The following is a 27,987-nucleotide window of genomic DNA, read 5'->3' on the forward strand; positions in this document are numbered from 1 at the left end:
GCGACCTTCCGCGTGTTAGCACGGCAAACGTCGCGCGCACTGGCCGACAAGTTGCGGCGCGCGGCCGCGGCCGACTCCGCGCGCCCGCGCCGAGCCCTCCACGCGCTGCTGCTGGTACCGCCCGAGTATCGTGCGGCCGCGTTCAGGGGGTCATTTCGTTACGCTGCCACCAAATGTTGGAACGATATCCCCCCTCCTGTGCGTGAGGCAAAGAGTATCCAACAGTTCAAATCTAGACTTAAAAAGTTGTACATGAATAATCAAAAAGAGTTTGAGAATATACACGTGACCAGCCCCGTGAGGGATGCGTTCATAAAGTTAACTTTTAGGTAAATACTAACCACACGAAACATATGCTATTAAATACTGTTTCTGTATTAAATACCCCGTAAGGAAACTATTGTCAAATACTAATGTTTTGTTTTTTATGTGAATTTCATAATTTAAATATTATGTAATCTTAATACCATTCCAATTAGCTGACCAAGGGCGGGTTTAAATTCAGCAAGCTGTACCCGCACCTTTTTCATTACTTACACAATTTGTTGCACAATGTTTAGATTAATACTTACCTACTTACTCCTTATACCTAAGATGGACTAATTACCTACCTAACCCTTATACACTATACCTAAGAACTTATGTAAAAAGTAATGAAATAAACGCATTTGTATTTGTATTTGTATTTATTTATTTGTATTTGTATTTGTAAATAATTGATTTTACCTTCTATTCAATTAAAGTTCAAAGTTGCTGTACCTAATTGCAATACGTTAGTTTGAATTGGTAGTAGCAGTTGGTTGTATTTTATAATTGTTGATGTATTATTACTATTTTTGCTTGTATGTAAATTCAATGTTGACGTGTAAAAGTGCCCTTGTGGCCTATTTGCTGAATAAATGATAAAGATTGAAGTTTGAATAGTTTCTGTTCAAATCTTTGTGATTTAAGGAGACATTTCCAAGAAACAATAAAATTTAGTTAGGTACGTCTACACTTGCAAATACTCTCTCATACTCTGTTCAGTGCACATGCACCGAACACGTGACAGGCGCCCGCGACCCAGTTTAGTTTGGCGATGCGGCCGGCTGCACAAATCAGTGTACATTTCGGAGTCTTAACGACCGGGTGCATTCAAAACAAATAACTATTTTAGTAACATTTATTTAACATTAACATTAACATTTTAGAGTTAACTTATGTAACATTGTAGATCAATAAACATTTTTACTGAGACTCTCCGGACTTTCAACAACCACCGCAAGCTAGCATCCTTTACATATGGTCCTTCGAACAAAGTACTTCGCGCGCGTCTGTACTTGGACCATCGGGCTACGGATACGCGAGTGAAGTGAAAAGAACTAGCAGAACATTTGAGTGGTGCAGTTTGCAGTGGAAGCAGCAACAGCAGATGAGCAGAATTGCAGCAATAGCGGTCGGCCAGGTGACACTGACAACAGGAGACATTCAAGTAAGATCTTTCCATATTTAATCTTTGGGCGATATTACTGGGGAAACATGACGGACGTGAAGAATCAGGTACTTTTAGCAGAAGAAATTAAGTCTGTTTTAACCAATTTTAAGAAAGATGGAGCGGACAGGAAAAGCAACGCGGAGTATGTTAGGAGGAAGTTAAAAAAGTTGGAGGAATTATGGAAAGAATTTCAATTTAACCACGATCGGTTGTATACGGAGACACCTAGGACGGATCCCTATTTTACGAAACAAATATACGAAACAACGGAAGAACAATATAAAGAGTGTAAGAGCTTAATGAATGAAGAGTTGTGGAAGAACATGCCCTCTACTCCTGTAAGGGCGGAGCCAACGAAGGAGGTAGGGAACGGACTAGCGGGTACTAGTAAACAGTTGCTAGACTCGCGAAACAGAGATTCGGCTAAGGGACCTGTCGAACAAGAGTACAAGAGTCATGGGGTATACAGTCGGATAGATGAGACGCTACGAAAGCAGGAGGCGAATTTTAGGGCATTCCAAAGAACAGTGGCTAACATTGACATAGAAGCTTTGACAGCGAAATGGGAGTATGAAGACGCTCTTAAGACATTAAACGCGAGGTGGGAAGCAATCGATACCCTTCACTTAGAAATCGATAGTGAGCTAAATGGTGACAACATAACATACGATGAGAATTTTGCTTCCTACGAAAAACAATATAACACCTTAAAGAAGACAATAAACACTAAGATGTGGTCAGTATCGCATAGGGAGAAGACGACGCCCAAGCTGGAAATACCAATCTTCAGCGGAAATTATAATCAGTGGGTATCGTTTAAAGATTTATTTGTAGAGGCTATACATGCGAATCCCGCATTGTCGAATGCGCAGAAAATGCAATTCTTAAAGGCAAAACTTAGAGGCGAGGCTGAACGACTCATCCAACATTTACCGATAACATCTGACAACTATACGACCTGCTGGGAGATACTCAATCATCGCTACAATAACAAGAGAATGATTTTTACATCGCATATGAACATTTTATTCGGGTTACCAAACATTCAACAAAATTCTATGGCGCAAATTAAGAGACTGCATGATGTATCTATGGAAACTTTTAATGCCATCAAGAATCTAGGAATCGATATAACAACCTGGGATCCAATTTTGGTTCATATCTTGGGCCAAAAACTAGACTCAGAAACATATACGGATTATTTAGAATCCCTCAAAAATACAAGAGATATGCCAGTATTACAAGAACTTTTGGACTTCCTAGAGAGCAAATTTACAACACTGGAAACGTCAGCTCGGAGAAGGCAAGACGGACAACAAAAACCTAACACACAACATTCAACAAACATTCAACAACATTCTTCATCTTATCGAAAACCAGTACATACATCAAACAATTACAAAAGCAATGGGAATTACGCAGCGATTGCGAAACCAATCGGATCTGGTTTCAGGTGCCCATTGTGCAAAGGTGACCACGGAATCTATAATTGCAAAATTTTTCTACAAATGCCAAACGACAAAAAATTAAATGCAGTAAATAGGTTATCATTATGCATTAATTGCTTGTTTTCGCATAATGGAAAAACATGTAACTCTACAAAAAGATGTCGCAACTGTCAAGCTGCGCACAGCACTATTTTACATGACGCATTAAGTAAGTCTACAAACAACACGGCCACGACGTCAGCAAATAAGGAGCATGTAGGTAGCAACGCGCATGTGGCACAAACACAAAATGAACATTTAGAAACTCTTCTAGCGACGGCTGATTTAAAAGTGATGGGTGCTGACGGATCTTATTACAACATGAGGGTGATGGTGGACCCAGGGAGTCAGCTTTCTTTAATAACAGAACAGGCCGCTCAATTACTGAGAAGCAAGAGAGAGAAACACAGAGGAACGATCTTCGGCGTATGCGAGAGAGAAAATAACTTTAAAGGGAAAATAAACATAACATGCAAGTCAAACTATAGCGACGACACATTCATTGCAGAGGTAATAATTGTAAACAACCTTATTAAGGAGCTGCCTAACAAAACATTTAGTAAACCATCATGGCCCATAATTAATAACATTGAGTTAGCGGATCCGGAGTTCTACATTAGCAGAAAGGTGGACATGATATTTGGAGCAGAAGTTTACGCTAACATTATTTTGGAAGGAATTAAAAATTTTGGAGGCAAAGATGCTACACAGCCTCTGGCACAACAATCTCGGATCGGATGGCTTTTGAGTGGGAAGCCGAAACAAACAAACAACACATTCTACTGTAACGTGGTGATAGACAACTTAGAGGACTTACAACAATTTTGGGAGGTAGAAGATGTAACAGAAGAGGAAGATTTATCTGCGGAAGACGTAACATGTATACAATATTTTCAGGAAACAACAGTTAGAAAACAAGATGGAAGATACCAGGTGCGGCTCCCCATGAAACCCAATTTCGAGAACAACCTCGGAGCGTCTAAACAAAAAGCCATAGCTCAATTTCGAAATTTAGAACAAAAGTTTGAGAAACAACCAAAATTAGCATCGGATTATAAAACATTTATGAATGAATACGCTGAACTACAACATATGATGCCAGCTGACGGTAACAAGAGTCTGGAATGTTACTTAGGACATCATGGAATTGAGCGAGTCGAGTCATCAACTACACGATATAGAGTCGTATTTAATGCATCAGCAAAAACATCGACAGGATATTCCCTCAACGACCTAATGTACAAAGGTCCCAACTTACAACAAGACTTACAATTTTTACTACTCAGATGGAGGCAGTATCGGTATGCGTTCACCGCCGACATAGAAAAAATGTACCGGCAAATTTTGATTCACGAAGACGATGCATGTTTACAAAGGATAATCTGGAGGGAATCCACTAAACAACCCCTACAAACATTTGAACTTAAAACAATTACATATGGGATGAAAGCGGGTCCATTTCTGGCAATGATGACGCTAAAGAAGCTGGCGGAGGACGAACGGGACAACTTCCCGGAAGCCTCCAGAATCTTAGAACAATCCTTCTATATGGACGACTTAGTCCATGGAGTACACTCTATAGAACAAGGGAAGAAAATTATTAAAAACCTAGACCAGTTATTAAAAACTGGAGGGTTCAACCTACGCAAGTGGTCCGCCAACAGTACAGAGTTATTAACAGATATGACCGGCCAACAAAACAGCGTTATTTTTAATTTTAAGTCAGACGTCGTTCCCAAAACTCTAGGGATATGCTGGAATCCCACAAAGGACACTTTTACATTCCGATATGAGACGACACAACACAACAAAATAACAAAGAGGATCCTTTTGTCGGAAATCTCGAAAGTCTTCGACCCATTGGGGTGGGTAGCGCCAGTAGTAACAAAAATGAAATTACTATTCCAAAGTGTGTGGAAATCAAAAATGGAATGGAACACCGAAGTGCCAGAAGACATTTATAAAGAATGGAACAAAGTGCAAACAGACCTCAACAAGCTTAATGAATATGAGATTCCGAGATGGCTGAATAGCCGCGAACATGACGTCATAGAACTACATGGATTCTGCGACGCATCTATAGCCGCGTACGCAGGTGTCATATATGCACGCGTCAAGAACCAGGAGAAGGTAGTGCTCGTGGCAGCCAAAACAAAGCTAGTACCATTAAAATCAAAAATAACATTACCGAAACTTGAATTGAGCAGTGCGCATTTACTAGCAAAACTTATGAGTAAAGTTAAACGAGCCTTCGAAAATCGTGAGATCAATACCTACGGGTGGACAGACTCAAAGGTGGCGTTAGGATGGCTTCAAGGAGAACCAAATCGCTGGAAACCCTTCGTTGCGAACAGAGTCAAACAGATCACGGAAGTCATGCCCTCGAAACAATGGCATTACGTAAACACAAAGGAGAATCCAGCTGACGCGGCAAGTAGAGGATGGTATGCATCTCAACTGCTAAGCGATCAATCCTTATGGAAAACTGGACCGACGTGGCTAACTACATTCCGGCCAGAAAACATTGAACAAGAAACATTCACAACAGATCACGAGGAAAAAACATTTCATTCAAACGTCATACAACAGTCAAATCCTGATCAAAACATTATAGAACAGTTATTAAATAAATATAGCTCATTACAAAAGATAATACACATATTAGCATGGATACAGAGAGCATTGACACCTAAACGTAAACAGCGGCCGAGTTACCTGACACTGCAAGAAATACGGAAAGCGAAATTAACAATAATAAAACATGTACAGCAACGTGAGTTTGGAGAGGAAATAGAACATTTGCGCAAGCACGAATGTGTACAAAAACAAAGTAAGTTAAAACAATTAAATCCGTTTCTTGATCAACAACAAATTTTAAGGGTTAAAGGACGCCTAGATCAAGCCTTGATGAGTGAAGAGATGAAACACCCAAAAATTATCCCAAGAGAGTCCCGCCTGGCAACTCTACTTATAGACCAGGCACATAAGCTAACCTTGCATGGGGGAGCGACGCTAACTTTGAGTTCTCTACGTCAGGAATACTGGATAACAGGAGGATATAACACGGTGAAAAGAGAGCTACTCAAATGCGTAACGTGCCGGAAACAAGAGGGAAAGAAACAAGTTCAACTCATGGGAGATTTACCCGCAGCCAGGTGCAACCCCGCCAAACCCTTTTATCATACGGGGGTGGATTATACGGGAGCAGTAGACATAAAGGCCAGCAAAGGGCGAGGAGCAAGAACATTAAAAGGCTACATAGCCATTTTTATATGTATGGTGACGAAGGCTGTACATCTAGAATTGGTAACCGACTTAACAAGTTCAGCGTTTTTGGCGGCTCTCCGGAGAATGGCAGCTCGAAGAGGAGCTCCAGCCCACATGTACAGCGACAATGGAAAAAACTTTGTTGGTGGAAACAGGAAACTGCAAGAGGGATATCAACATTTACAGCACATAACTGATAACAACTTTTTAGCAGAAATTACCGGAATGAACATTGAATGGCATTTTAATGCACCTTCATGGCCAAGCGCGGGTGGCATCTGGGAGAGAGCCGTACGAAGCCTCAAACATCATTTAAAACGGGTAGTAGGAGAACAAAAATTAACATTCGAAGAGTACTCAACAATTTTGACATTAATAGAAGGTTGCCTTAACTCTCGGCCATTGTGCGCCCTCAACGACGACATCAACAATCTCGACTTCTTAACGCCAAACCACTTCCTGTCGCCGGGAAGGCCCGATGTAACAGTAATAGACACAGCAGAAGATGCACGCACCAGGTGGCATTTGAGCCAAAAAATATTTCAAGACATTTTTAAAAGGTGGAAAACAGAATATTTAACACAACTGACAGCGAGAACAAAATGGCAAGAACCCCAACAAAACATTGAGATCGGAAACATGGTTGTAATCCACGAAGACAACCTTCCACCCGGAAAATGGGCTATGGGACGAGTGATCGACGTACATCCCGGCAAGGACGGTCATGTTCGAGTGGTTACCCTAAAAACAAAAAGCGGAGAATTAAAAAGGCCAATAACAAAATTATCCCTTCTCCCTATCGACAAACAAACGTCAGAGAGCACTGAAACTTCAGAACCGAAAAACAAGAAGAAACAACGCACCTCAACAAACAAACAACGACCTTATGTCCTATCTCTACTTATGATGTTTCTCTATATCCTGACCATAGCGACACAAGGAACGTGCATGCAAACAACTCAGTTAACAAAAAATCAAGCGCTTTACTTTGACAAAGTTGCCGACATGCAGATAATCAGAGATGAGTGGAAGATAATAGCCTACTACAACTTAGACCCTTACTGGGAAGGCGCGGTAGCGTTTACGAAATATTACCAACATTTAGATAACATATGCACTCAAATAAAACCTATGTCACATTGTGAACTCATCATGTTACAACTACGTCACGGTTTCGAAGAGTTGGAACATAACAACAAAGTTTTGCTGAAACAACAAATGCGCACTCGAGCCCGAAGGAGGCGCGGCCTCGTAAACGGCGTCGGGAACATCGCAAACACTCTGTTCGGAGTATTAGACAGTCGATTCGCAGAACAGTACGAACGAGACATTGCGTTAGTACGCGAGAATCAAAGACATTTGGCCCAGTTATGGAAAAATCAAACCTCTGTCGTTGAAGCAGAGTACAATTTGCTCCAAAGAACAGAAAACACCATACAAAGACAACATAAGATCATAAACAACCACTTAACACGTATAGAAATGAATTCATTTGCAATAACAAAACAAGTCAATGAACTTGATGTCACATCAGAATTCACCTTAATAGCAATGGCCGCGACTAACATACTGACCCATTTAAAAGGTATTCAAATGTCACTACTGGATACAATTACAGATATACACAATGGACACATCAACGTTAACTTGATAAGCCCGCAGCAACTCCAAAATGAATTAAGTATCATATCGGGACAACTGGATAAAGAACTTACACTACCTATCGATAACATTCAACTTGACTTAACAAACATTTACCATTTACTGCGAATCAAAGGTGTCATGACAAAACGATACATTCTTTTAGAAATTCGTGTCCCGTTAATTAGCAGGGATAACTACGATTTATATAACATTCAAGCCATACCCCGACAAGTAGGAAAAAACATGTTAGTAGTCATACCTATTGAAAGCCATATTGCAATGAACCTTCAAAAGGACTCCTACTTGCCTATAACAACAAACGAGTTAGAACGTTGTCTATCACGTGACTCAACAACATATTTATGTCAATTGAACAGCCCTATCTATAAAATGAAGAGCGACCTTGACTTTTGTGTGAGAGAAGTTAACACCATAGATCGGTGTAAAACTAATCTTATTACATGCCAAAACAAATGGATAAACTTGTCTAGTGCAAACCAATATCTATCTTTTTGTTGCGATAAGTGCAACCTACGAAATTTGTGCAAAGATCAAGTTACCGCACATCAGCTGACTGGCGCGAACATAATAAACATTCCCGAAGGCTGCATAATAAAAATGGAGAATTTGACTGTATACACCCACAAAAAGAAGGAGAGCACAATCAACATAACCCCTGATGTCGAAGTTCCGAATATTGCCCCAATTAATCATGTAATTAACATAACAATTCAGAATATGGAAATAGAAATGACAACAGATGGCAGTACAGCATTATTAAGGGAGAGCATAGAGCAGAAAATTAAGACTATGAAAGAAGAACAACCCTTAACAAATGAGATATCGATCCACGATATACACCACTATACCCTCATCTACGGTATTTTGATAGTTGGAGTGATCATTATTATATTTCTCGGCTGGCGAAGGATACAGTCGCAACGTGAGACTGTAGCAGCAACTTCAAGACAAGCGGCAGAGGTGATCGACAGTCCGGAGGCTGGACCACAGCCGCCGCCCACCAGGCGCAACACCGACTGTGTTAAAGCTAGTGAGCCTAGTGAAAGTGCGCGAGTGCAAATAAATGACCGTGATAGTGTTCTCTACACAGAAAGGGGCACGACCCCAGTGTTAATAAGAAAAATAGCGTTTAGTGACGATTCTATGTGAACGTAACAATTACTAGGACTTTAAGTTATATACAATTTTATTTGTAACATTTATACAACATTTGTACAAGTTTCTTTGATTTACTTTCATTTTAGGATTTTTGTAATTTAATTTTCTATTGTAATTTCTATCTTTTGCCCTCGGCAAGATGTTCAGTGCACATGCACCGAACACGTGACAGGCGCCCGCGACCCAGTTTAGTTTGGCGATGCGGCCGGCTGCACAAATCAGTGTACATTTCGGAGTCTTAACGACCGGGTGCATTCAAAACAAATAACTATTTTAGTAACATTTATTTAACATTAACATTAACATTTTAGAGTTAACTTATGTAACATTGTAGATCAATAAACATTTTTACTGAGACTCTCCGGACTTTCAACAACCACCGCAAGCTAACATCCTTTACATACTCGTTCAGCAAGCCTATTATGGATCGCTTTATCCACATTTATCCACGTGATAAAACAACTGTCACTTTTTAACCCTGCGGGATAGAAAGAGACGGACACCGTTTTATCACGCTGTCACGTAGACAAATACGACCATCATATCCGTACAGCGATAGTTACGCCATAAAACACTTCTGTTAAGTAGCAAGCGTGAAACTTATGAAGGGGAGTAAAAGAGGTCATAAAACATTCAAGACTACTTATCCTCGGAACAATTACAAGGCCAGAAATGACAGTTCCTCGACTAGGGCAATACCAAAATTCCGGAATCTCGAAATAGCGGAACATCGAACCGATTTTAAGATATTGCAATACCGGTAATAAAGAGGAGCAACATCGAAAAATGGGAAGTACCTATTATAAATAGATTCGATTTATAAAAACATAATTTTTAAGAAAAAAAAACCGACTTCCATGGGGACCGATGAAAGATTATTGTAGATGGTACACTATGTAGAAAAGGAGGTAAAACCACCCACTTTTCTACTAGTATTTCGCTTCTGTATAATGGCTCCTCTACAGGATGGGCCAACGCCGGCCACTCCAAGGGACGCAGCCATGCACTATCACTTGCTCCCTCTAACGCATAAATGCGTCCCTTGGAGTGGCCGGCGTTGGCCCATCGTGAAGAGGAGCCATGAGGGTCGTAGTTCTAGCCTAACCTAACCCACTCCTCAGATAGCAGTTCGGTTCTGTGCGGATCGCAGTTCGAACCTAATCAAACCCACTTTTCAAGTAGCATTTCGTTTCTGTAAGGCTCGCAGTTCTAACCTAACCTAATCCTTGTTCGGTTCTGTGAGGATCGCAGTTCAAACCTAACCTAACCCACTTAATGGCGCATGCCGTGCGGTGTACGGGGGTTTAAGCGGGAGGGGCTAGTAAGATTGGCATCATCGTACTTTATACCTACATTAATTTTATGGTAGGTAATCATAGTTGTTTATTTAGTTAAGGTATCATGGTGGTTTTCTGGGTCAAGGTCCGGGTCCGAGTCCGGGTCCGAGTCCGGGTCCGTGTCCGGGTCCGAGACCGGGTCCGGATCCGAGTCCGGGTCCGAGTCCTGTTCCGAGTCCGGGTCCGAATCCGGGTCCGAGTCCAGGTCCAGGTCCGGGTCCGAACCGGATCCGGGTCCGAACCGGATCCGGGTATGAGTCCGAGTCCGGGTCCCAGTCCAAGTCAAAATCGAAATTTGTAATCACCAAACGTGTACCATGCGTCATTGAAGAGTTCTGTTCTGGTCATCATTAGCAGTTCCACATCATCAAATGCGACAGTTTTTAATGTAAATGCTTGATTTTATGATGAAAATACAAAAAAATCTATACGTATGCCTTTAATATTTGAGGAGTTCTCTCGATTCCTTATGGATCCCATCATCAGAACTCGAGCTTGACAAAAATGTGGCTTAAAAACTTAACTTGCTTAACGAACATAACGAAAAGGAAAAATCGCCAAACGTGAACTATGCGTCGTTTAAGAGTTCTGTTCTGATCATCATCAGCAGTTCCACTTCATCAAATGCAACAGTCTTTAATGAAAATGCTTGATTTTCTGATGTAAATACAAAAATCTCTATACGCATGCCTTTAAGATTTGAGGAGTTCCCTTGATTCCTCATGGATCCCATTATCAGAACTCGAGCTTGACAAAAATGTGGCTTAAAAACTTAACTTGCTTAACAAACATAACGACGAGGACAAATCGCCAACCGTGAACTATGCGTCGTTGAAGAGTTCTGTACTGATCATCATCAGCAGTTCCACTTTATCAAATGCAACAGTTTTTAATGAAAGTGCTTGATTTTCTGATGTAAATACAAAAATCTCTATACGCATGCCTTTAAGATTTGAGGAGTTCCCTTGATTCCTCATGGATCCCATCATCAGAACTCGAGCTTGACAAAAATGTGGCATAAAAACTTAAATTGCTTAACAAACATAACGAAGAGGACAAATCGCCAACCGTGAACTATGCGTCGATAAAGAGTTCCGTTCTGATCATCATCAGCAGTTCCACTTCATCAATTGTCACTTTTTTGGGTGTATATGCTTGATTTGTTGATAAAAACCCAAAAATCACTATATGTATGCCTTTAAGATTTGAGGAGTTCCCTCGATTCATCATGGATCCCATCATCAGAACTGGGTTTTGACAAAAACGGGACCAATCTGTATGCATATACATTCAATCAAAAAAAGAATTTTCAAAATCGATCTAGTAATGACGGAGATATGGAGTAACAAACATAAAAAAAAATAAAAAAAAATAAAAAAAAAATAAAGAAAAACATACAACCGAATTGATAACCTCCTTCTTTGAGATTTGGAAGTCGGTTAAAAATCAAATAACGATATATACCTACCCATTTTCTTTTTTATTCAATAAAACGATTTATTGAAACAAAAATTTTAATAACAAGTATTTTATGAAACACAAGAAATAATAAATATTATATAAACAGAAAAAAATAGTATTTTATACAATCGTGATATAATAGAGAGCTTTTCAGTCGAGTACCGTGTTTAGGCAACGAAGCTTGCTGAGTTGCCTAAGTCAGGTACGAGATTGAAAAGCTTGATTATATCACTATTGTATACAATACTTTTTCTACGAGCCAACATAAATAATACTTTAAACTAGTAGAATCATACAAACAAACCAAACCAAAAGTATACACAGCTAAGATACGCAAGCCCCCGCGATACCTTCATACTGGTACGCGCCCCCGCCGCCGCGCCCGGCGCGTTGGTCAACGACATCTTCTCGTAACTCATGAGGCCCTGGTACTTGCTTCGCGCTAAGTTAAATTTTTAGACAGTTGTTTTCTCGATTTTGGCCACCGTAGCCTATGGAGACTAACAAGCAACACTAAGTGGTTTTCGGAGTCTATGGATGTTGCTAATTTAAGGGTGTCACATGCGCGTTTCTGATTTATGAACCAATTGTTTCTACTATACAACCTAAAATAAATAATTAATTTGAGCTTTGGTTTGGTTTCGTCCTGTTGATCGCGGAGAGCTGTGATTGGTCAATTTCATTATAGTTGACTAAACTGTATCGATATGAATATTATAGTTGAGTTGGGAGCCCATACATTAAAAATACCCAATTGAAGTTTGGTATAAGAAATCTTAATTCAAGAATTATAGTCGACGAGTAGGAAAAGACTTTTACGCGATCAAAATCAATTCCGGTATGATTACCGGAATTCCGGTATTAACCCTTTAACGGGCAAGACTGAAAAAAATCCTCAATTCAAGCCTCATCGCCAATCACAAGTCCAAAAAATTCTGTACAAGAAATAAATACAAAAAGATGATGTTACAGGGTGGTCTTTTTTGAGACCTTTGCCCTATAAAGGGTTAAGGACCAATATCGGATTTCAATCCTGGTATTGAGAATTGCTGGCGTTATGCATTTTACTCAGAAACCTTACAAGCTATAAAAGCTGTTTCTTGGATCGAATTACGAGGATCCATTACCAAATGGTTCCTCTACTCTACTTTGTTCACGGAAAATGCAATAAGTCTAGTAGATCAGAACGCTTTGGTACACAATTTCAATACATACCTACAGAGTTTAAGAAGAATTACCCGATAAAGTTTAAATATAAATATTAAGTAGCGAAATACTTTATTTATTGTGATTATTGAGCGTGGTGGCCTGGCGGTAAGAGCACGCGACTTCCAGTCCGAAGGTCGCGGGTTCAAACCCCGATTTATACCAATGACTTTTTCGGAACTTATGTGCTTATTGTGTCGGAACAATTGGGGAGAGGTCGCACAGGACTGAGAAAAGTGGCGCTGTCTTGTGTCGGAGGCAAAGTCCCATTTTAGGTCGCTGAGCCAACGGAGTAAGTATGATATCATTTGATATTTTCCAGTCGCTTTTCGGTGAAGGAAAACAGCGTGAGGAAACCGGACTTAATCCCGTTAAGGCTTTACCCTCTGGGTTGGAAGGCCGATTGTCAGTCGCTTTCGTAAAAAGTAGTGATCTGAATGAGCCGTGGCAAAAATGGCGGAATAACGTGAGTGAAGATGATGAAATTTTATGATTATTGATGATGTAGGTAGTGTAAGTACCTAAATCCGAACAAGTCATCCTTGAAGATAGTTACAAAATTGGTTTGAGTTTTTCCAACTGTGTGGAAAAACCACAAAGCCACCTCGCCTTAAGAAACTGTACATGTCTGAGGCACTTAAGGTCTCCTTTATCTAGTGGCTTAATGAACTTCGCTTAACCACCAGCTTGTACAGTCGGCCTATGATTACCGGGAAAAATAAAAAAGTATAGTACATATAAAAATATAAAAGTAACCAGGTAAAACTACTTTTGACCAACATGCTCAGTCAAAAGCAGTTTTGCCTGTTTTTGTCGGTTAAAAGTTCTTTTGACCAGTTCACACTTTTGACTGCGACATATACATACATAAGAGAAGGAATAGAAAGATTCATGAGGTTCTCGTAGGCTTCCGTAGCTTAATTAGTTAAGAGCAAACTCACGGATTGCGGACGTTGCGGGTTAATGTTCTGCCGGAAGCGTAATAATTTCGATTTTTTTTCCTTTAATATACAATAAGGATTTTTTAATTGGTGCTACCGTCGCGTTTTTATCACCGCAACTCCCGCTAAAGCCTCCTTCACAATAGTTTTCTAACTCCCACCTCTTTAATGGTTTTCTCATGCTGACTGTACCCCGAACAGTAATAGTTAGTGACACAAGTACTGCGACAATTAAGGTTAATTTTCTTTGTTACTTTGTAATTTAGTTCCATTAAATTGTAATTGTAGTTCGTCACTGCGACTTAAACGTTAGAATGGAAGTGGAATTATTTAATAAGTATTAATTTGTTACTTTGTTTGAAGCTCGAGTTACGTGAAACGGAGGTTATCGCAACTTTGTTTTGGATTGCATAGAAAATTTAATGTAGCTACCTAGTTTAGCTGTGATCAAAATTAAGTAATAGATTAATAAAAACTGACCAAGTGCGAGTCGGACTCGCCCACCGAGGGTTCCGTACTTTTTAGTACATATTTGTTGTTATAGCGGCAACAGAAATACATCATCTGTGAAAATTTCAACTATCACGGTTCATTGAGATACAGTCTGGTGACAGATAGACGGATAGACTGACAGCGAAGTCTTAAATTACTGACACTGGTACGTGTTTGCTACCGAAAAACCGAATTGCCTAAAACACAAACGTAATTGCTCCAAAATTTACTCAAACTAAACAAAGATTTTCCTTAAAATACGCGCCGTTCCATTAATAAGTACCAATAATGCTTGTCTATGTATATATTTCGCCTGTCAGCGCCTATGTAAGGGTCTCTTAAAATTAGGACCCTATAACACCCACGAAACGCCTACAACTTCTCAGTATAGGTGACGTTCGGATCACGACTGCAGCGGCAATACTGCTGAAACGTTGTTGTGCAACATTTCAGCTAGAAACTTCAAAGACATTGAAAACCTTTTGAAAACGTCAAAGAGGTTATTAAAAAAAGCATTATTGTTATTTTCACAGTAAGGCATAACGCACAGAGTTAAGGTGACGTTCTAATGTCAACAACTGCAAGTGCATTACTGTTGCGGCGTCGTTGTTGCCGTCGCTACTGGAGCAGTATAAAGGTGATAGTCCATTTGCAACGACAGCTGCACAACTGTTGCGTCTTGTCATTCATTTTACTATGGAAATTGACAATAACATCGACGTGTCGGAGCAGTTATTAGCAGTGCAGCTGCGGTCAGAAATGGAATGAACAATATGAACATTAAACGTAAGCGATGTGTAACTTTCCTGTAACTTTCCTCTGAATGTTCTAATCGCAACAGCATCATGATTTAGCCTGCATCAGCACCGCCGCGTTGCTGTTGCAACCTCAATCTGAATGTAACTTTATAGGCACCTTTCCGATTCTGACTACACGCATTACTGCAGTCTTTTGAGATTAGCGGCAAAAATGATGTCTACATACTTATAATAAATTGAATTGAAATTGTATAAAATATGATTTTCGTTCGTACAATAATGCAGTCAGCTGGATTTTGACATTTACGGCAGCAATGCAGTCGGCAACAATGACCTACCGCATTACAGCTGCAGTAATGCTGGTGTAGACCGAATTCAAACAGTACCTTAAAACAAACGAGCCTTCTTTCCTCACTTAAATGAATTAACTTTAACGATGACGCTGGCTTCCTTCCTACTTTCCTTTCATTCTCGTTTTGATTGAGGTTTTTTTGCAGCTCGTATTTCTACTAAAAACGTAATTACGAGCAAGTTTCCTCTTTAGTAATATTATAGGCATGAGTTTGATATTACTTTTGGCTAGTGAAGGCCTTTTAAATGTCTTCAAATATCAAGGAAATAATGAGCTTCTTCCAACCGATATACTGTTCTCTTGTACCTACTTATTCTACTAATTGTTTTTGTTTACTATATTTCGACCGAAGTTTCGGTTTCGGTAGGTTTAATTATAAGTTTCATCGTAATCATGTTTCGGCCAAAGGTCCGGTTTCGGCTAAAAAACTGACGAACGTTTTGGCCGTGCCGAACGTTTTGGCCGTGCCGAAAGTGTATTGTTTCGACCGGTCCGAAACTGTATTTATTATACCGGGTGCGCGGTAATTAATGGATAACCTTCTAACCACCGACACAGGCTGGTCCAGAAAATGCCCTTATCCCTACTAGGTCTAGTAAAAGTTTCGTGGTTTTCGAGGTAATTTAATAGCTAGCACCTTACCATCTAGCATCACCATCTAGGTCATTATATTATTTTCGTTTGTAGGCCATAGGTCCAGCCGAAACTAGAGCAAAGCCGAACTTTCGGTTTCGGTAAAACATCCCGTTTCGGTTGGACTCTATGAGGCTAGCGAAAATTATCACTCACAAATTCAGCACTGAAATGACTGCTTGTATAAATTGTCTGCAGAAGTTGACTACCACAGATTTGACTAATATTACACGTTCGAAAAGTTCGCAAATGGTCAGTGGTGTCATAGTAATCAACTATAACAGTAATCTAACATTCGTTTTGAACAACTTATGTAACACGATAGCGACGAATCCTACTGCAGCCAACTTAAGTTTGTTAAATGACTGTAAGTAGTATTTTAGTTTTATGTATTTTATTTAAATAAGACATTTGATGATGTGATTTTTGTTCAGTTCTGATAATGCTTACCGTTGTACGCAGACAAGTACCTAAAAATTGGCATTGCCTTTTATTTTCTTAAAAGTGAAAAATAATGCTACAATTTTTTGGTTATTAATTTTATTACATTAGCAAATTCAGTCCCAACGGTTTGATTAAGAAGATTAAGACGAAGTGGACCACCGCTCAAAAACGCTTGCCACTACTCGCCGATGTGTATTAACCACAGCTATGCCCTTTCTTTTTTTTTCAATTCAAAATGTATATATGAAATTAGTATTTCGCTTCTAACAGTTACAATAATAAAATATCCATAAAAGCCAAACGAAGAGGCATAGCTAAATTAATACCTATACACAAATTATTAACAAAAATATTAATATAAATATCCAGGGAAGAAAACGTGTACTATCTACATTTGTTTGGAGAACCGGGTCGTCCACTAAACCTTTCAATGCATTTTTGAAAACGTAACTCAACTTCACGCACTTGAGAGCCCTCTCTCCAGATAAGTTTTACCTATAAATACTTATTTTATAAACCTACTGTTTCTCTGCGGTTGACTGCGGCGGCGGCGACGCGCCGGCACCGCCTAAAGTTTTTACATTACGCGCGCTCCGCTGCCGATGGAACACGCGGTTTCCAATAAACTGGGCTACACTTGCGGACAGTACAATAGATCTCTCTTACTTACCTACTTATACCGGGTGTGGCCTGTAATATGAGCAAAAAATTTAACTGTAGGCTATACTACTCATTCTGACCAACATTTGTTCAGCAACTTTTAAAAACAACTTGTGGTTTGATTTTTAATACACTTTAAAGTTTATTCTAAAACGCAATGTATTGCAAATTTTGTTATGTTTAAGGCATGACAAGCAACGTCAATCACAATGGTATGGCGTGTCGATGGCGTCCATTGAAGATAATATTTATTTTGTATGAAAAATAGGGACTCTAAATACTTCATAATTTTTAAAAGTTATTGAACAAAAGTGTCAACGTTTGAGGAGTACAATCTATGTTTTAATTATTTGCTCGTGTTACAGGCCACACCCGGTATGTACTTACTTATGTCTTTCGTGTCTAATATAGGGTATACCACTGTATTTAAAATAAACTATTTTACACCATGCTTGAAATAAAGCACCAGATAATGTACGTGACGTCACGATATACTGTTTCATATAAATTCCATATTAGCAAATCGTTATGACGGTTCTAAAAACGTAACTGATTTGACTAGTAGTAAAATACCCTATTGGTGCTTATCACACAAATAAATGCATTTAAGTACCCGGTTTCGAAACCAGGACCATCGGTTTCAATGGCAGCGTCACTAGTGTCACTCAACCGACTAGGTCAAGAGGCCAGGAAAACAATTTAAATTTAGTAATTTTTTACGATTGTCGGAGTATTGGTAAGTGCTTTGCTTATTTACTCTGATCCTCAGCAACATCTTGAGGGGATTTTTCACATGTGTTTAATGAACACTAACTTATATCTGTCTAAGCGCCACTTGCACCGTCCTACTAATCCAAGGTTAACCGGTTAAACCGTTAATCCAGTGTCAAACTGTACTGGTAACCATGGTAACTCCAGATTTAACCGGTTAACCCCGGGTTAGTGGAATGGTGCAAGAGTGGCCCTAAGTTAGGGTAAACCAGTTAAATTCCTGTTTTTTTTTTGCTTTCTCGTTTTACGTAGCCCTTTTCATGTCTCTAAGTGTATTTATAGATTAAGACCCAGATGTGTTTCAACATTGTTCCCAACATCTAAAATGAAGCCACTTTTACTAGTCTACTAGACAAACTTTATTTTAATGAATTTCGGTAACTATGACTTAATTAGTAAGTGTTGTAATGTAATGCCTTTTAAAGATGGTAGGAGAGCCCGTCAGGAGAGTTTAAAGGCTCCTCTTCACGTTGGGCCAACGCCAACGCCAACGAGGGATGCATTTATGCGTTAGAGGGAGCAAGTGATATTGCTATCTCATTCTACCGCATGGCTGCGTACCTCGTTGGCGTTGGCGTTGGCCCAACGTGAAGAGGGGCCTTAACCATCTATTATTCAATTGTATATAGAGGTACCATTTTTTTTTTCAAACTACATGCTTAAGAGGAAAGGGGACGATCGTATCTCCGTACAAACGCAGTCCTTTTAATTCCTCTTTCTCTCTCGGATATTAGCGTTATGGATTTTTACATAATTTAATGTATAATAACCATAGCTATGCCGCTAAGGTTGTAATTTTTCTTTTTTTTTTCGTTATTATACGAGTATGATAAGAATTAGGAGCAGAAAACATATTTCATACAAATTTTAAATGCCCCTAAATCTTAAAATAGTTAAAAATTCGAAATAAACCAAACGAAGAGGCATACTTGTGGTTGATATATGTACATCAAATGGTGTAGTTGTGGTTGATATACAAAAAAATATTTTCAATATTGTTAATATCCAGGGAGGAAAACGAGGTCTACTACGTTTGTAAATAAAGAAACTCACATTCACATACAAACATGAACGCTGAAAACGATACACTCTTTTCTGAGCAGTCGTGTAAAAAAAGGCGAATTCGCGCGGGTCTTCCAATTTCGTCTCAAATTACATGAAATTGGCATGAACATTTACGTTCGTCTTAATGTGAATCGTAAATACCTAATCGACCATGGTCGGGAGCTGTCATTAAAACGTCGGAACTTGAACATGGGGAATGTCTAACGCAGGCCACTTGCTTCACTGCCCTACCCATTAGATCTGCCATGGATCGGCCATTAATGCGAAAGTGGAGGTCCCGCTCGAAATCGCCTTTTTATACAAACGTATTATCAGTTTCCTCTCTGGATATTAAAAATAAGTTTTGGCAAAAATTTCGTTTTCTTATGACAAACAACTAGTACTCATCGAGACATCTAAAAACCCCTAACACAATTAGGTTGCGTTGTTTCATCACAGAGTTCCTATGGCCACCTCCTGTCTCCATCATTAGATTAGCTCGATGGTACCATAATATTGCATTGTAATCCGATTTATACATGCATGCAAAATTTCAGCTCAATCGGAAACCGGGAAGTGGATAAAATTTACCTTGCAAGATTTGATTACGGACCGACAGACAACGGGACAGGTGAAACTAAATAAAAGCTTGTACCTAATAATAAATAAATAAAAGAGTTCAGCCTATATGATACCCACAGCTGGGAACAGTTCCCTCTCATGTGTGAGAGGGCTTGGGCTATGGTGCCCACTGCCCACGGAAGCCCCATATATTGCGGATTTTGGGGACTTCACATAACTATACCTTTGAATTTCTTCGCAGATGTATGCAGGTATAGTACAGTGTGCGTGCGACCGCGGTTAAGTACGGGCGTGCGTGTGAGGTGCACTCCAAGCGCGTTTAGAAAAAATGTCGGCGTCACAGACTGTTAAGTGCGCGAATTGCAATATTGTAATATGTGAACTATTAGCGTATGTTCAAAATAAATCAGGTGTGATGGACAATGAAAGTATGTTGAGGATCTGTTTATCTGCCTTTAACGAAAAGGAAATAAGTGAGGCGAAAAAAATGCTTTTTGAATCCATGAGTGAGAAAACAAGAAGAAATATTGCGAGAAGAATGGAGGGAAAAAAGCTTAGAGAGCTAGAGGACATTATGTTGGTATTTAATGAAGTGGATCGTGAGCTGCTGCCAATTTTTGTAGCCAGAGACTTGAATAAACTACCAGCAGTCACATTTGATTTTTTGGATGCATCTTCATTATTAAGAGATATTGTGAGGTTGAAACAAGAAGTACAGGATATAAAAAATAACTATGCGACTAATAAGCAGGTGGAAGAACTAGAATACAAATGGCAACAGGATAAATATGCATCTTTTGTGAACGGGGAAATGAACGTTAATAAAAGAAGAGGTGCGTGCGTTTTAAATAGCGGGCCGATGGGTTTCTTATCACCGTGCGTCGGGTCAATGAGCGAGCGGCAGGGCAATGACCGCTGTGAGTCGTTTACCTTGAAATCGCAGGCCGAGGCGCCCGCGCAAATCCTCTGGCCGCAGCGAGATTCGCCGTCCCTTTCGCGCGTGAGTAACAAACAAGTATTTTCTCCCTCACACGAGTCAACTAGTCAGAATGTAGTGATATCGAGTGCGGAGGATGATTATACGTCACAGCAAGGCGGTATAGAGCGCGTGCAGTCGACCGTCACAAAAGGTAATAAGGTTGAAAGTTCTTTGATGCAGCGGGCTGACAATGTTGTTAACAAGACAAGTCAGGTGGTAAACACAATAGGTAGCGGCTCGGCTGGAAAGAAGTTATCTTTTGCGAATATGGTACAAAATGGGGATGCATGGAAACAACACAATGAGGATGAGGGATGGAAGACTGTGCAATATAGAAAACAAAAATATAAGTTTATCGGAAATAAAGGAAAAGCCGAGCTGGGCTCAAACATGAAATTTAAGGCCGCGGAGGTCAAAGTGCCACTGTTTATCTATAATGTGCATAGAGATGTGTCAGAGAATGACATACGGGAATATTTACTGCAAAAAACCGGTGAAAATGTACCCTTGGTAAAAATTAAAATGAGAAAACAGAGGGCCTATCACTCGTATAAACTGTTTGTTGCGTCGGATAAATTAAATATGTTCATGGATGACGCACTATGGCCAGAGGGAGTTTACTACAGGCGGTTCGTCTCTTTGAGGGATCGGCGAGAGGAGGCGCTCAAGCCAAATGTTGAGAATGGAAATATTATAGAGAGCGAACAAAATGTCAGACACACAAATTAGTCGATTAATAAGTTTCAACTGTAAATGCCTGAAGAGGTCGATAGAAGGAGTTAGGGAGCTATGCAAGGAAGGAGACATTGTTGCATTACAGGAGACCTGGCTGTTGCCGCACGACTTGGCGCTTCTCGGGACAATACATGAGGACTTCGCGTATACGGGATCATCTGCAGTAGACACAGGGGCCGGTATACTCATGGGGCGGCCTCACGGGGGCGTCGGGTTGTTATGGAGAAAATCTGCGTTTTCGGAAGTCAAAGTGGTGGAGTGTAAAAATGTGCGGTTAGCGGCAATAAAGGTGAAAGTGCGGGAGTCTTCATTTTTGGTGTTTAGCGTATATATGCCGGTAAATGCTCCTGAAAATGTGCCGCTGTTCACGGAATGCTTAGGTGAGATTAGTGCGATCAGTGCGGATAACACGGACGTTGAGGCGATATACGTCTTGGGGGACTTTAATGCGCACCCGAATGAACTTTTTTACCACGAATTGCTGCAGTTCTGTGAAACGCAGATGTGGAGGTGCGTGGACTTGGAAATGTTAGGTTCCGACTCTGGGGCGTTTACATTTACGAGTGAAGCGCATGGATGTAACAGGTGGTTGGATCACTGTGTAGTCACTGATGCAGCGCGACAAACTGTTTGCAACGTTAGGGTAAAATATGACGCGTATTGGTCCGACCACCTGCCACTCATAATTGAATGTAAACTAAATAAGTTACAGATTAAATGTAGTACTGGCAGGTTACGTAACGAGGGGGTAATGTGGGGTGAAAGGCAACCTTCTCAAATAGAATTGTATCTAGCACTGTGTAGTGATAGGCTGAGAATGCTGGACTTTCCGGCCGAGCTAACGTCGTGTGCTGATAAATTATGTATGGAGCGTAATCATTCAGAAATTTTAGACAGAATGTATGACGACATAATTGACACTTTGACGGATGCGGCGAGAAAGTCTAGCCGGAGAGGGCCCGCCAAGCGGAATATCGTAGCGGGATGGAACAAGTACGTCGCAGGCGCGCATAGACTTGCGAGAGAAAAGTTTCTGGTCTGGGTGTCGGTGAATAAACCTAGGCGGGGCCCGGTATATGAGGATATGTGTGATTCTAGGAGAGTCTTCAAGTCAAAATTAAAATGGTGCCAAGATAGGCAGGAACAAATTAAAGCCGATATTCTTGCCACCAAACGGGCAGCAAATGACTTTAAGGCCTTCTGGAAAAGCACAAACAAACTTAATGTGAGACCTAGTGTCCCTGTGAGTGTGGGGGGAGTTAGCGACAAGAAGCACATCGCGAATAGTTTCAGACGTGTGTTTTCTGTAGAACCAATCCTGCATAAACCTACAAAAGAGGTGCGATGTGCTGAGGCCGTTATGGGCGAGAGTACCCTTAGTTTCACAGCGAAGCAAGTTGACACTGTGATCAAAAACATGCAGAGGGGTAAATCACCGGGTCATGACGGGCTCAGCATAGAGCATCTCAAGTATGCGGGAGTACACTTGCCGCGGGTGCTGGCGATGTTTTACACGATGTGCTTAAGACACGCTTATCTCCCTAAGAAGCTCACTAGGACAGTGGTGGTGCCACTGGTAAAGAACAGAACGGGGGATTTGTCGGATCTGGGAAATTACCGGCCCATCTCTTTAGCAACTGTTCTAGCTAAAGTGCTTGATAGCCTTCTTAATGAGCAACTTTGTAAGTACATTAAGCTGCACGATGCACAATTCGGTTTCAGGCCAGGAGTGTCCACAGAGACTGCAATATTGTGTGTTAAGAGGGCTATCAGGTACTATAAAGACAGGAACACACCCATATATGCGTGTTTTCTGGACCTGTCGAAAGCATTTGACCTGGTTGTGTACGACGTACTGTGGGACAAGCTAGAGAAAACGGGTATACCGAGTGAGTGCGTTGATTTATTAAAGTACTGGTACAGCAGCCAGGTCAATTGCGTGAGATGGGCTGGTGAGGACTCGGAGGAGTATAGTTTAAAATGTGGGGTACGTCAGGGTGGACTAACATCTCCCGTGCTGTTCAACCTCTATGTGAATGAGTTGATTGAGGGGCTCAGCAATACACATGTCGGATGTCATATAGATAAAACGTGTTTTAACAACATCAGTTATGCAGACGACATGGTATTGCTGGGTCCGTCGAGCGACTCGTTACGGCAACTCATTTCTGTGTGTGAGGGGTATGCTGAGCAGCATGGTCTTAGATATAACACAAGCAAGAGCGAGTTTGTACTCTTCAAAGCCAGTAAATACAACCCTACAACAATACCTAGGATCATGCTGTGCGGCGTGCCCTTGAAGAGAGTTGAGAGGTTCAAATACCTGGGGCATATCCTTACAGAAGACCTAAAGGATGACCTGGATATAGAGAGGGAGAGAAGGGCGATGGCGGTGCGCGGTAATATGCTTGCCCGCAGATTTGCAAGGTGTAATGAACAAGTCAAATTGACGCTTTTCAAAGCCTACTGTCAGACGTTCTACACTTGCAGTCTGTGGGTAGGTTTTACACAGAGGGCATACAACGCACTAAGAGTCCAATATAACAATATTTTGAGGATGCTGTTGCGGCTGCCGAAGCACTGTAGTGCGTCGAACATGTTTGCAGAAGTACGTACGGACGACTTTTACGCAATCAGACGCAAGCGTGTGGGATCACTACTCAGGCGAGTGCGTGGCAGCGGCAACGGCCTCCTCAAAGTATTGTCGGAGAGCCTTGACTGCCCTATAACTAAATACTGGGTCGAAGTGGCCATCGGCAGGGCCAAATAGGATGAGGCCGCGACCAATCGTGGGCCAATTTGTCATGTTTTGTTTTTGATATTTTCTGTACCTACTAACTTAGTTATTAAGTCAAAATTGTTACTAACACTATATGGATCTTTGATCTGCAATAAATGATTTTTATTTTTATTTATTTTATTTATAGGTCTGGATATTAACATTATTGAAAATACATATTACAGTACATATGGTCCTATTTTCCCGCACTAGTGCGTAAAATAGCACTTTTCGTGCGATGTCAAAAGTTTAAAGGGCCATTATGTACTGTAAAACGTACGATTTATCGCCACTCGTTTCGAATTTCCTCTTTTACGCACTTGTATCGTAAATAACTATTTTGACACAATTTGTTGTAGCTGAATATATCAACCACATCTACGCAGAATTTTTATTGTTATAAATCTTAGGAGCATTTAAATTTTTTATGAAATCTGTTTTTGTAATTTTTACAATAAATCAAAAATATAAAATTCAAAAGTAGGGCCATAGCTATTGTTAATATACATCAAGTTATGTTATACAAATACATGGTACATTAGGATACACGTGCGAATGGTTCAAAATTCGCAACGAGTGGCAATAAATTGAAACACGACCGAAGGGAGTGTTTTAAATCGACATGAGTTGCGAATTACTTTTTCACACGTGCTTTGTACAACGTTTTACTATAGGTACTTATCGCCCTTTCAATTTTTGACATAGGCACGTATATTAACCTTAATCCCGCCTTAGGGCGGTAAGGTAGCTACATATGTACTGTAAAAATATTTTCCATAATTTATTCAGAGAGGAAAATAGGGTCTACGTTTGTATGTAGAAGCGGTTATTTCCTTTCTTAATAATCGAATGTGTGTTTAGGCTTTATATGACAATACATAAATTGCGTAGCAAATATACCGGGTGTGGCCTGTAATATGAGCAAAAAATTTAGCTGTAGGCTACAGTACTCATACTGATCAACATTTGTTCAGCGACTTTTAATAATAACTTGTGGTTTGATTTTTAATACACTTTAAAGTTTTTTCTAAGACGCAATGTATTGCGAATTTTGTTATGTTTAAGGCGTGACAAGCAACGTCAATCACAATGGTATGGCATGGCAATGGCGTCCATTGAAGATAATATTTATTTTGTATGAACAATAGGGAGTCTAAATACTTCATAATTTTTAAAAGTTGTTGAACAAAGGTATCACCGTTTGAGGAGTACAAATCTATGTTTAAATTATTTGCTCGTGTTACAGGCCACACCCGGTATTTGGCGGGGTTGGAAACTTAGGTCGTAATGTATGGACAAATATGCTTAAACGAAGTGATGTAATGGATTGTTCAAATTTCAAATTATGGTCACGTTTACATCGTTCGTCACTTTAAACATCTACTAGCTTATCCCTTCCAAATGTATTATATAAATTTTATGACAAACTACATTACACTACACATTACACGTTTTAATACCTCCAGACTGATTGGAAATCGAATCCACCCATTTTTTCAAGATTTCATTAAAATGTAATTCTTTGTTGATTATGAATCAACCCAATTTCTAAAATATCCTTAAGTTCCATTACATAATTAGACATTTCTGAGTACGTTGTATACAATCGTACTTATACCGGGTGTGGCCTGTAACATGAGCAAATAATTAAAACATAGATTGTACTTTTCAAACGGTGACACTTTTTAAAAACAACTACAACTGACAACTTTTAAAAATTATGTATTATTTAGACTCCCTATTTTTCATAAAAAATAAATATTATCTTCAATGGACACCATCGCCACGCCATATCAATTGTGATTGACGTTGCTTGTCACGCCTTAAACAAAAACAAAATTCGCAATACATTGCGTCTTAGAATAAACTGTAAAGTGTATTAAAAATCAAGCCACAAGTTATTTTTAAAAGTCGCTGAACAAATGTTAGTCAGTATGAGGAGTACAGCCTACAGTTAAATTTTTTGCTCAAATATTACAGGCCACACCCGGTATATGTATGAAAGAATAACTTTAACGTCAGATTAAACCTTAACTTCTGCATTAATGTAAAATTATAGGTACACGCCTAATTACATTTTCTGAATATTATATTATAAGAGGGGAGAGTGGATTGAGCCGTTTCCATTTCCAGGTGCAAACTTAGGTACTAATTAAGAAAATTACACGTGTCTCACGTTTGTGCATTGATTTGTCGTGTCCGACCGAGACCTGATTATTTTTCGATACCGAAATCGAAGTGTCGGTTTCGCTCTAGCATCACCCAAAACCGCACTTACGACTGAAACTTGATATTTTAATTTTTTATGTCGAAACCTGCCGGCGCCCTACCGAAAACACAGTTTATACAGATTCAATTTTTAATTATTGGAGGAGTTTGAAAGTTTTTAAAGTTTGTGTTTCGCTCCTAAGTTCCTGCCTATATGAATCAAAAAATCTAAAAGAGTTAAACGAAGAAGCAAGATATATTATGGTAAAAAAATAAATAATTATTAGCACAATTTTACACAGCTCGACCTAGTCCCACAGTAAGCTCAATAAGAAATTGTGTAAAATATTTTCCATTATGTCACCAAGTAACCAACACCACAGATTATATAATAGTTCTTACGAACAGATACTTATCTCTCAAACAAAACGCAAATACCTACCGTTTGGATACCTACACAAAAATACAATGGAGTGACCTTCAACGCGCCGCTCCCCGCACCGCGCGCACCGGCACAACGCTAGGGTTGCCGACGCTTAGAAATGATAAATAAATACCTACTTAAACAGCGGAGTAAAATAAAAGGAAAGCTAAATCTTAAATTATACCTGATATTCCGATTATGCTTTAGTGTTTGCGAAATAGTCATTTTAAAAGGTCATATGTCCCTGCAGTAACCGCAGTATTTACGCCGTTTTATAAACCGCGCAATAATCACAGCAAGAATTAGTTTTAAAACTTCGTGTAATTTAAAACCAGATAGAGATTAATGTTACACAATAAAGAAAAATAATAGAAACACCATGAATACAGGTAATTAATTATAAGTTAACCAGAGCAAAAATAAGTAGGCACTTTCCGGTGTAAAGTTAACTTACTGTCGTTAAAATAAACATTTACCAAAATAAATTAAAATATTTGCTACCTATTTCAAATAGAAAGATATCTAAAACTATACATTTGTCATACATAATAAATATTACATGTTTAATCAAAGAAATTCAATAGTAGGTAGGTACCTACTACGTAGCTTGTAACTATCGTAAAAATTGACAGTGCGGCGCGCGGAGACGTGCGTACGTGAGCGCGTGTGGCAACCAACTGGCTTGCTTTTCTACCGTGAACGGGAGCAGATTCGTAGGTATTAATCCGAGCTCGCGCGGAGAGTTCCATAGGCCTGCCAACACCAAGTATCCCACACCAAGTCAGACGACGCAACGGAGCCACGCTGTTATGTCGTCGCTCAAATCTACCTAATGTTTATTTTGTCATTGGTTATTATTTGTAGTTTCTTTGTATTGTAATTTATTTTGTACATAGTTTCACAGTGCCTTGGTTTTACTGTATATGTAATGCTGTGTTACTTATTTGACTAAATAAATAAATAATATCCAGGGCGAAAAATGGGGGCAAAGTTTGTATGTAGGGGCGCTCGTAGAAGACGCTTCGTTTTCTATGGAAAGCACCACGTGGTCACCGATCAACTATCATAGAAAAAAGACGTGTCGGACGCCTAATCCCGGGCCCAGTCTATCGTGAGTCATCCATTAAGCC

At 39.8% G+C, this 27,987-nt stretch overlaps 1 protein-coding gene across 1 annotated transcript; it reads left to right on the plus strand.

The window, feature by feature from the left end:
- Positions 1-1,031: 1,031 nt before the first annotated feature.
- Positions 1,032-9,427, plus strand: LOC134669601 (uncharacterized). The gene has a single exon (XM_063527250.1). The coding sequence runs from the start codon at positions 1,519-1,521 to the stop codon at positions 9,040-9,042; it is 7,524 nt and encodes a 2,507-aa protein (XP_063383320.1). The 5' UTR covers positions 1,032-1,518; the 3' UTR covers positions 9,043-9,427.
- Positions 9,428-27,987: the final 18,560 nt, after the last annotated feature.

Source organism: Cydia fagiglandana, chromosome 12, assembly GCF_963556715.1.
Source record: "Cydia fagiglandana chromosome 12, ilCydFagi1.1, whole genome shotgun sequence".
NCBI lineage: Eukaryota > Metazoa > Arthropoda > Insecta > Lepidoptera > Tortricidae > Cydia > Cydia fagiglandana.

Bases quoted from the DNA above. Each gene is read 5' to 3' on its own strand.
- LOC134669601 (XM_063527250.1), top strand. From the start codon at position 1,519: ATGACGGACGTGAAGAATCAGGTACTTTTAGCAGAAGAAATTAAGTCT.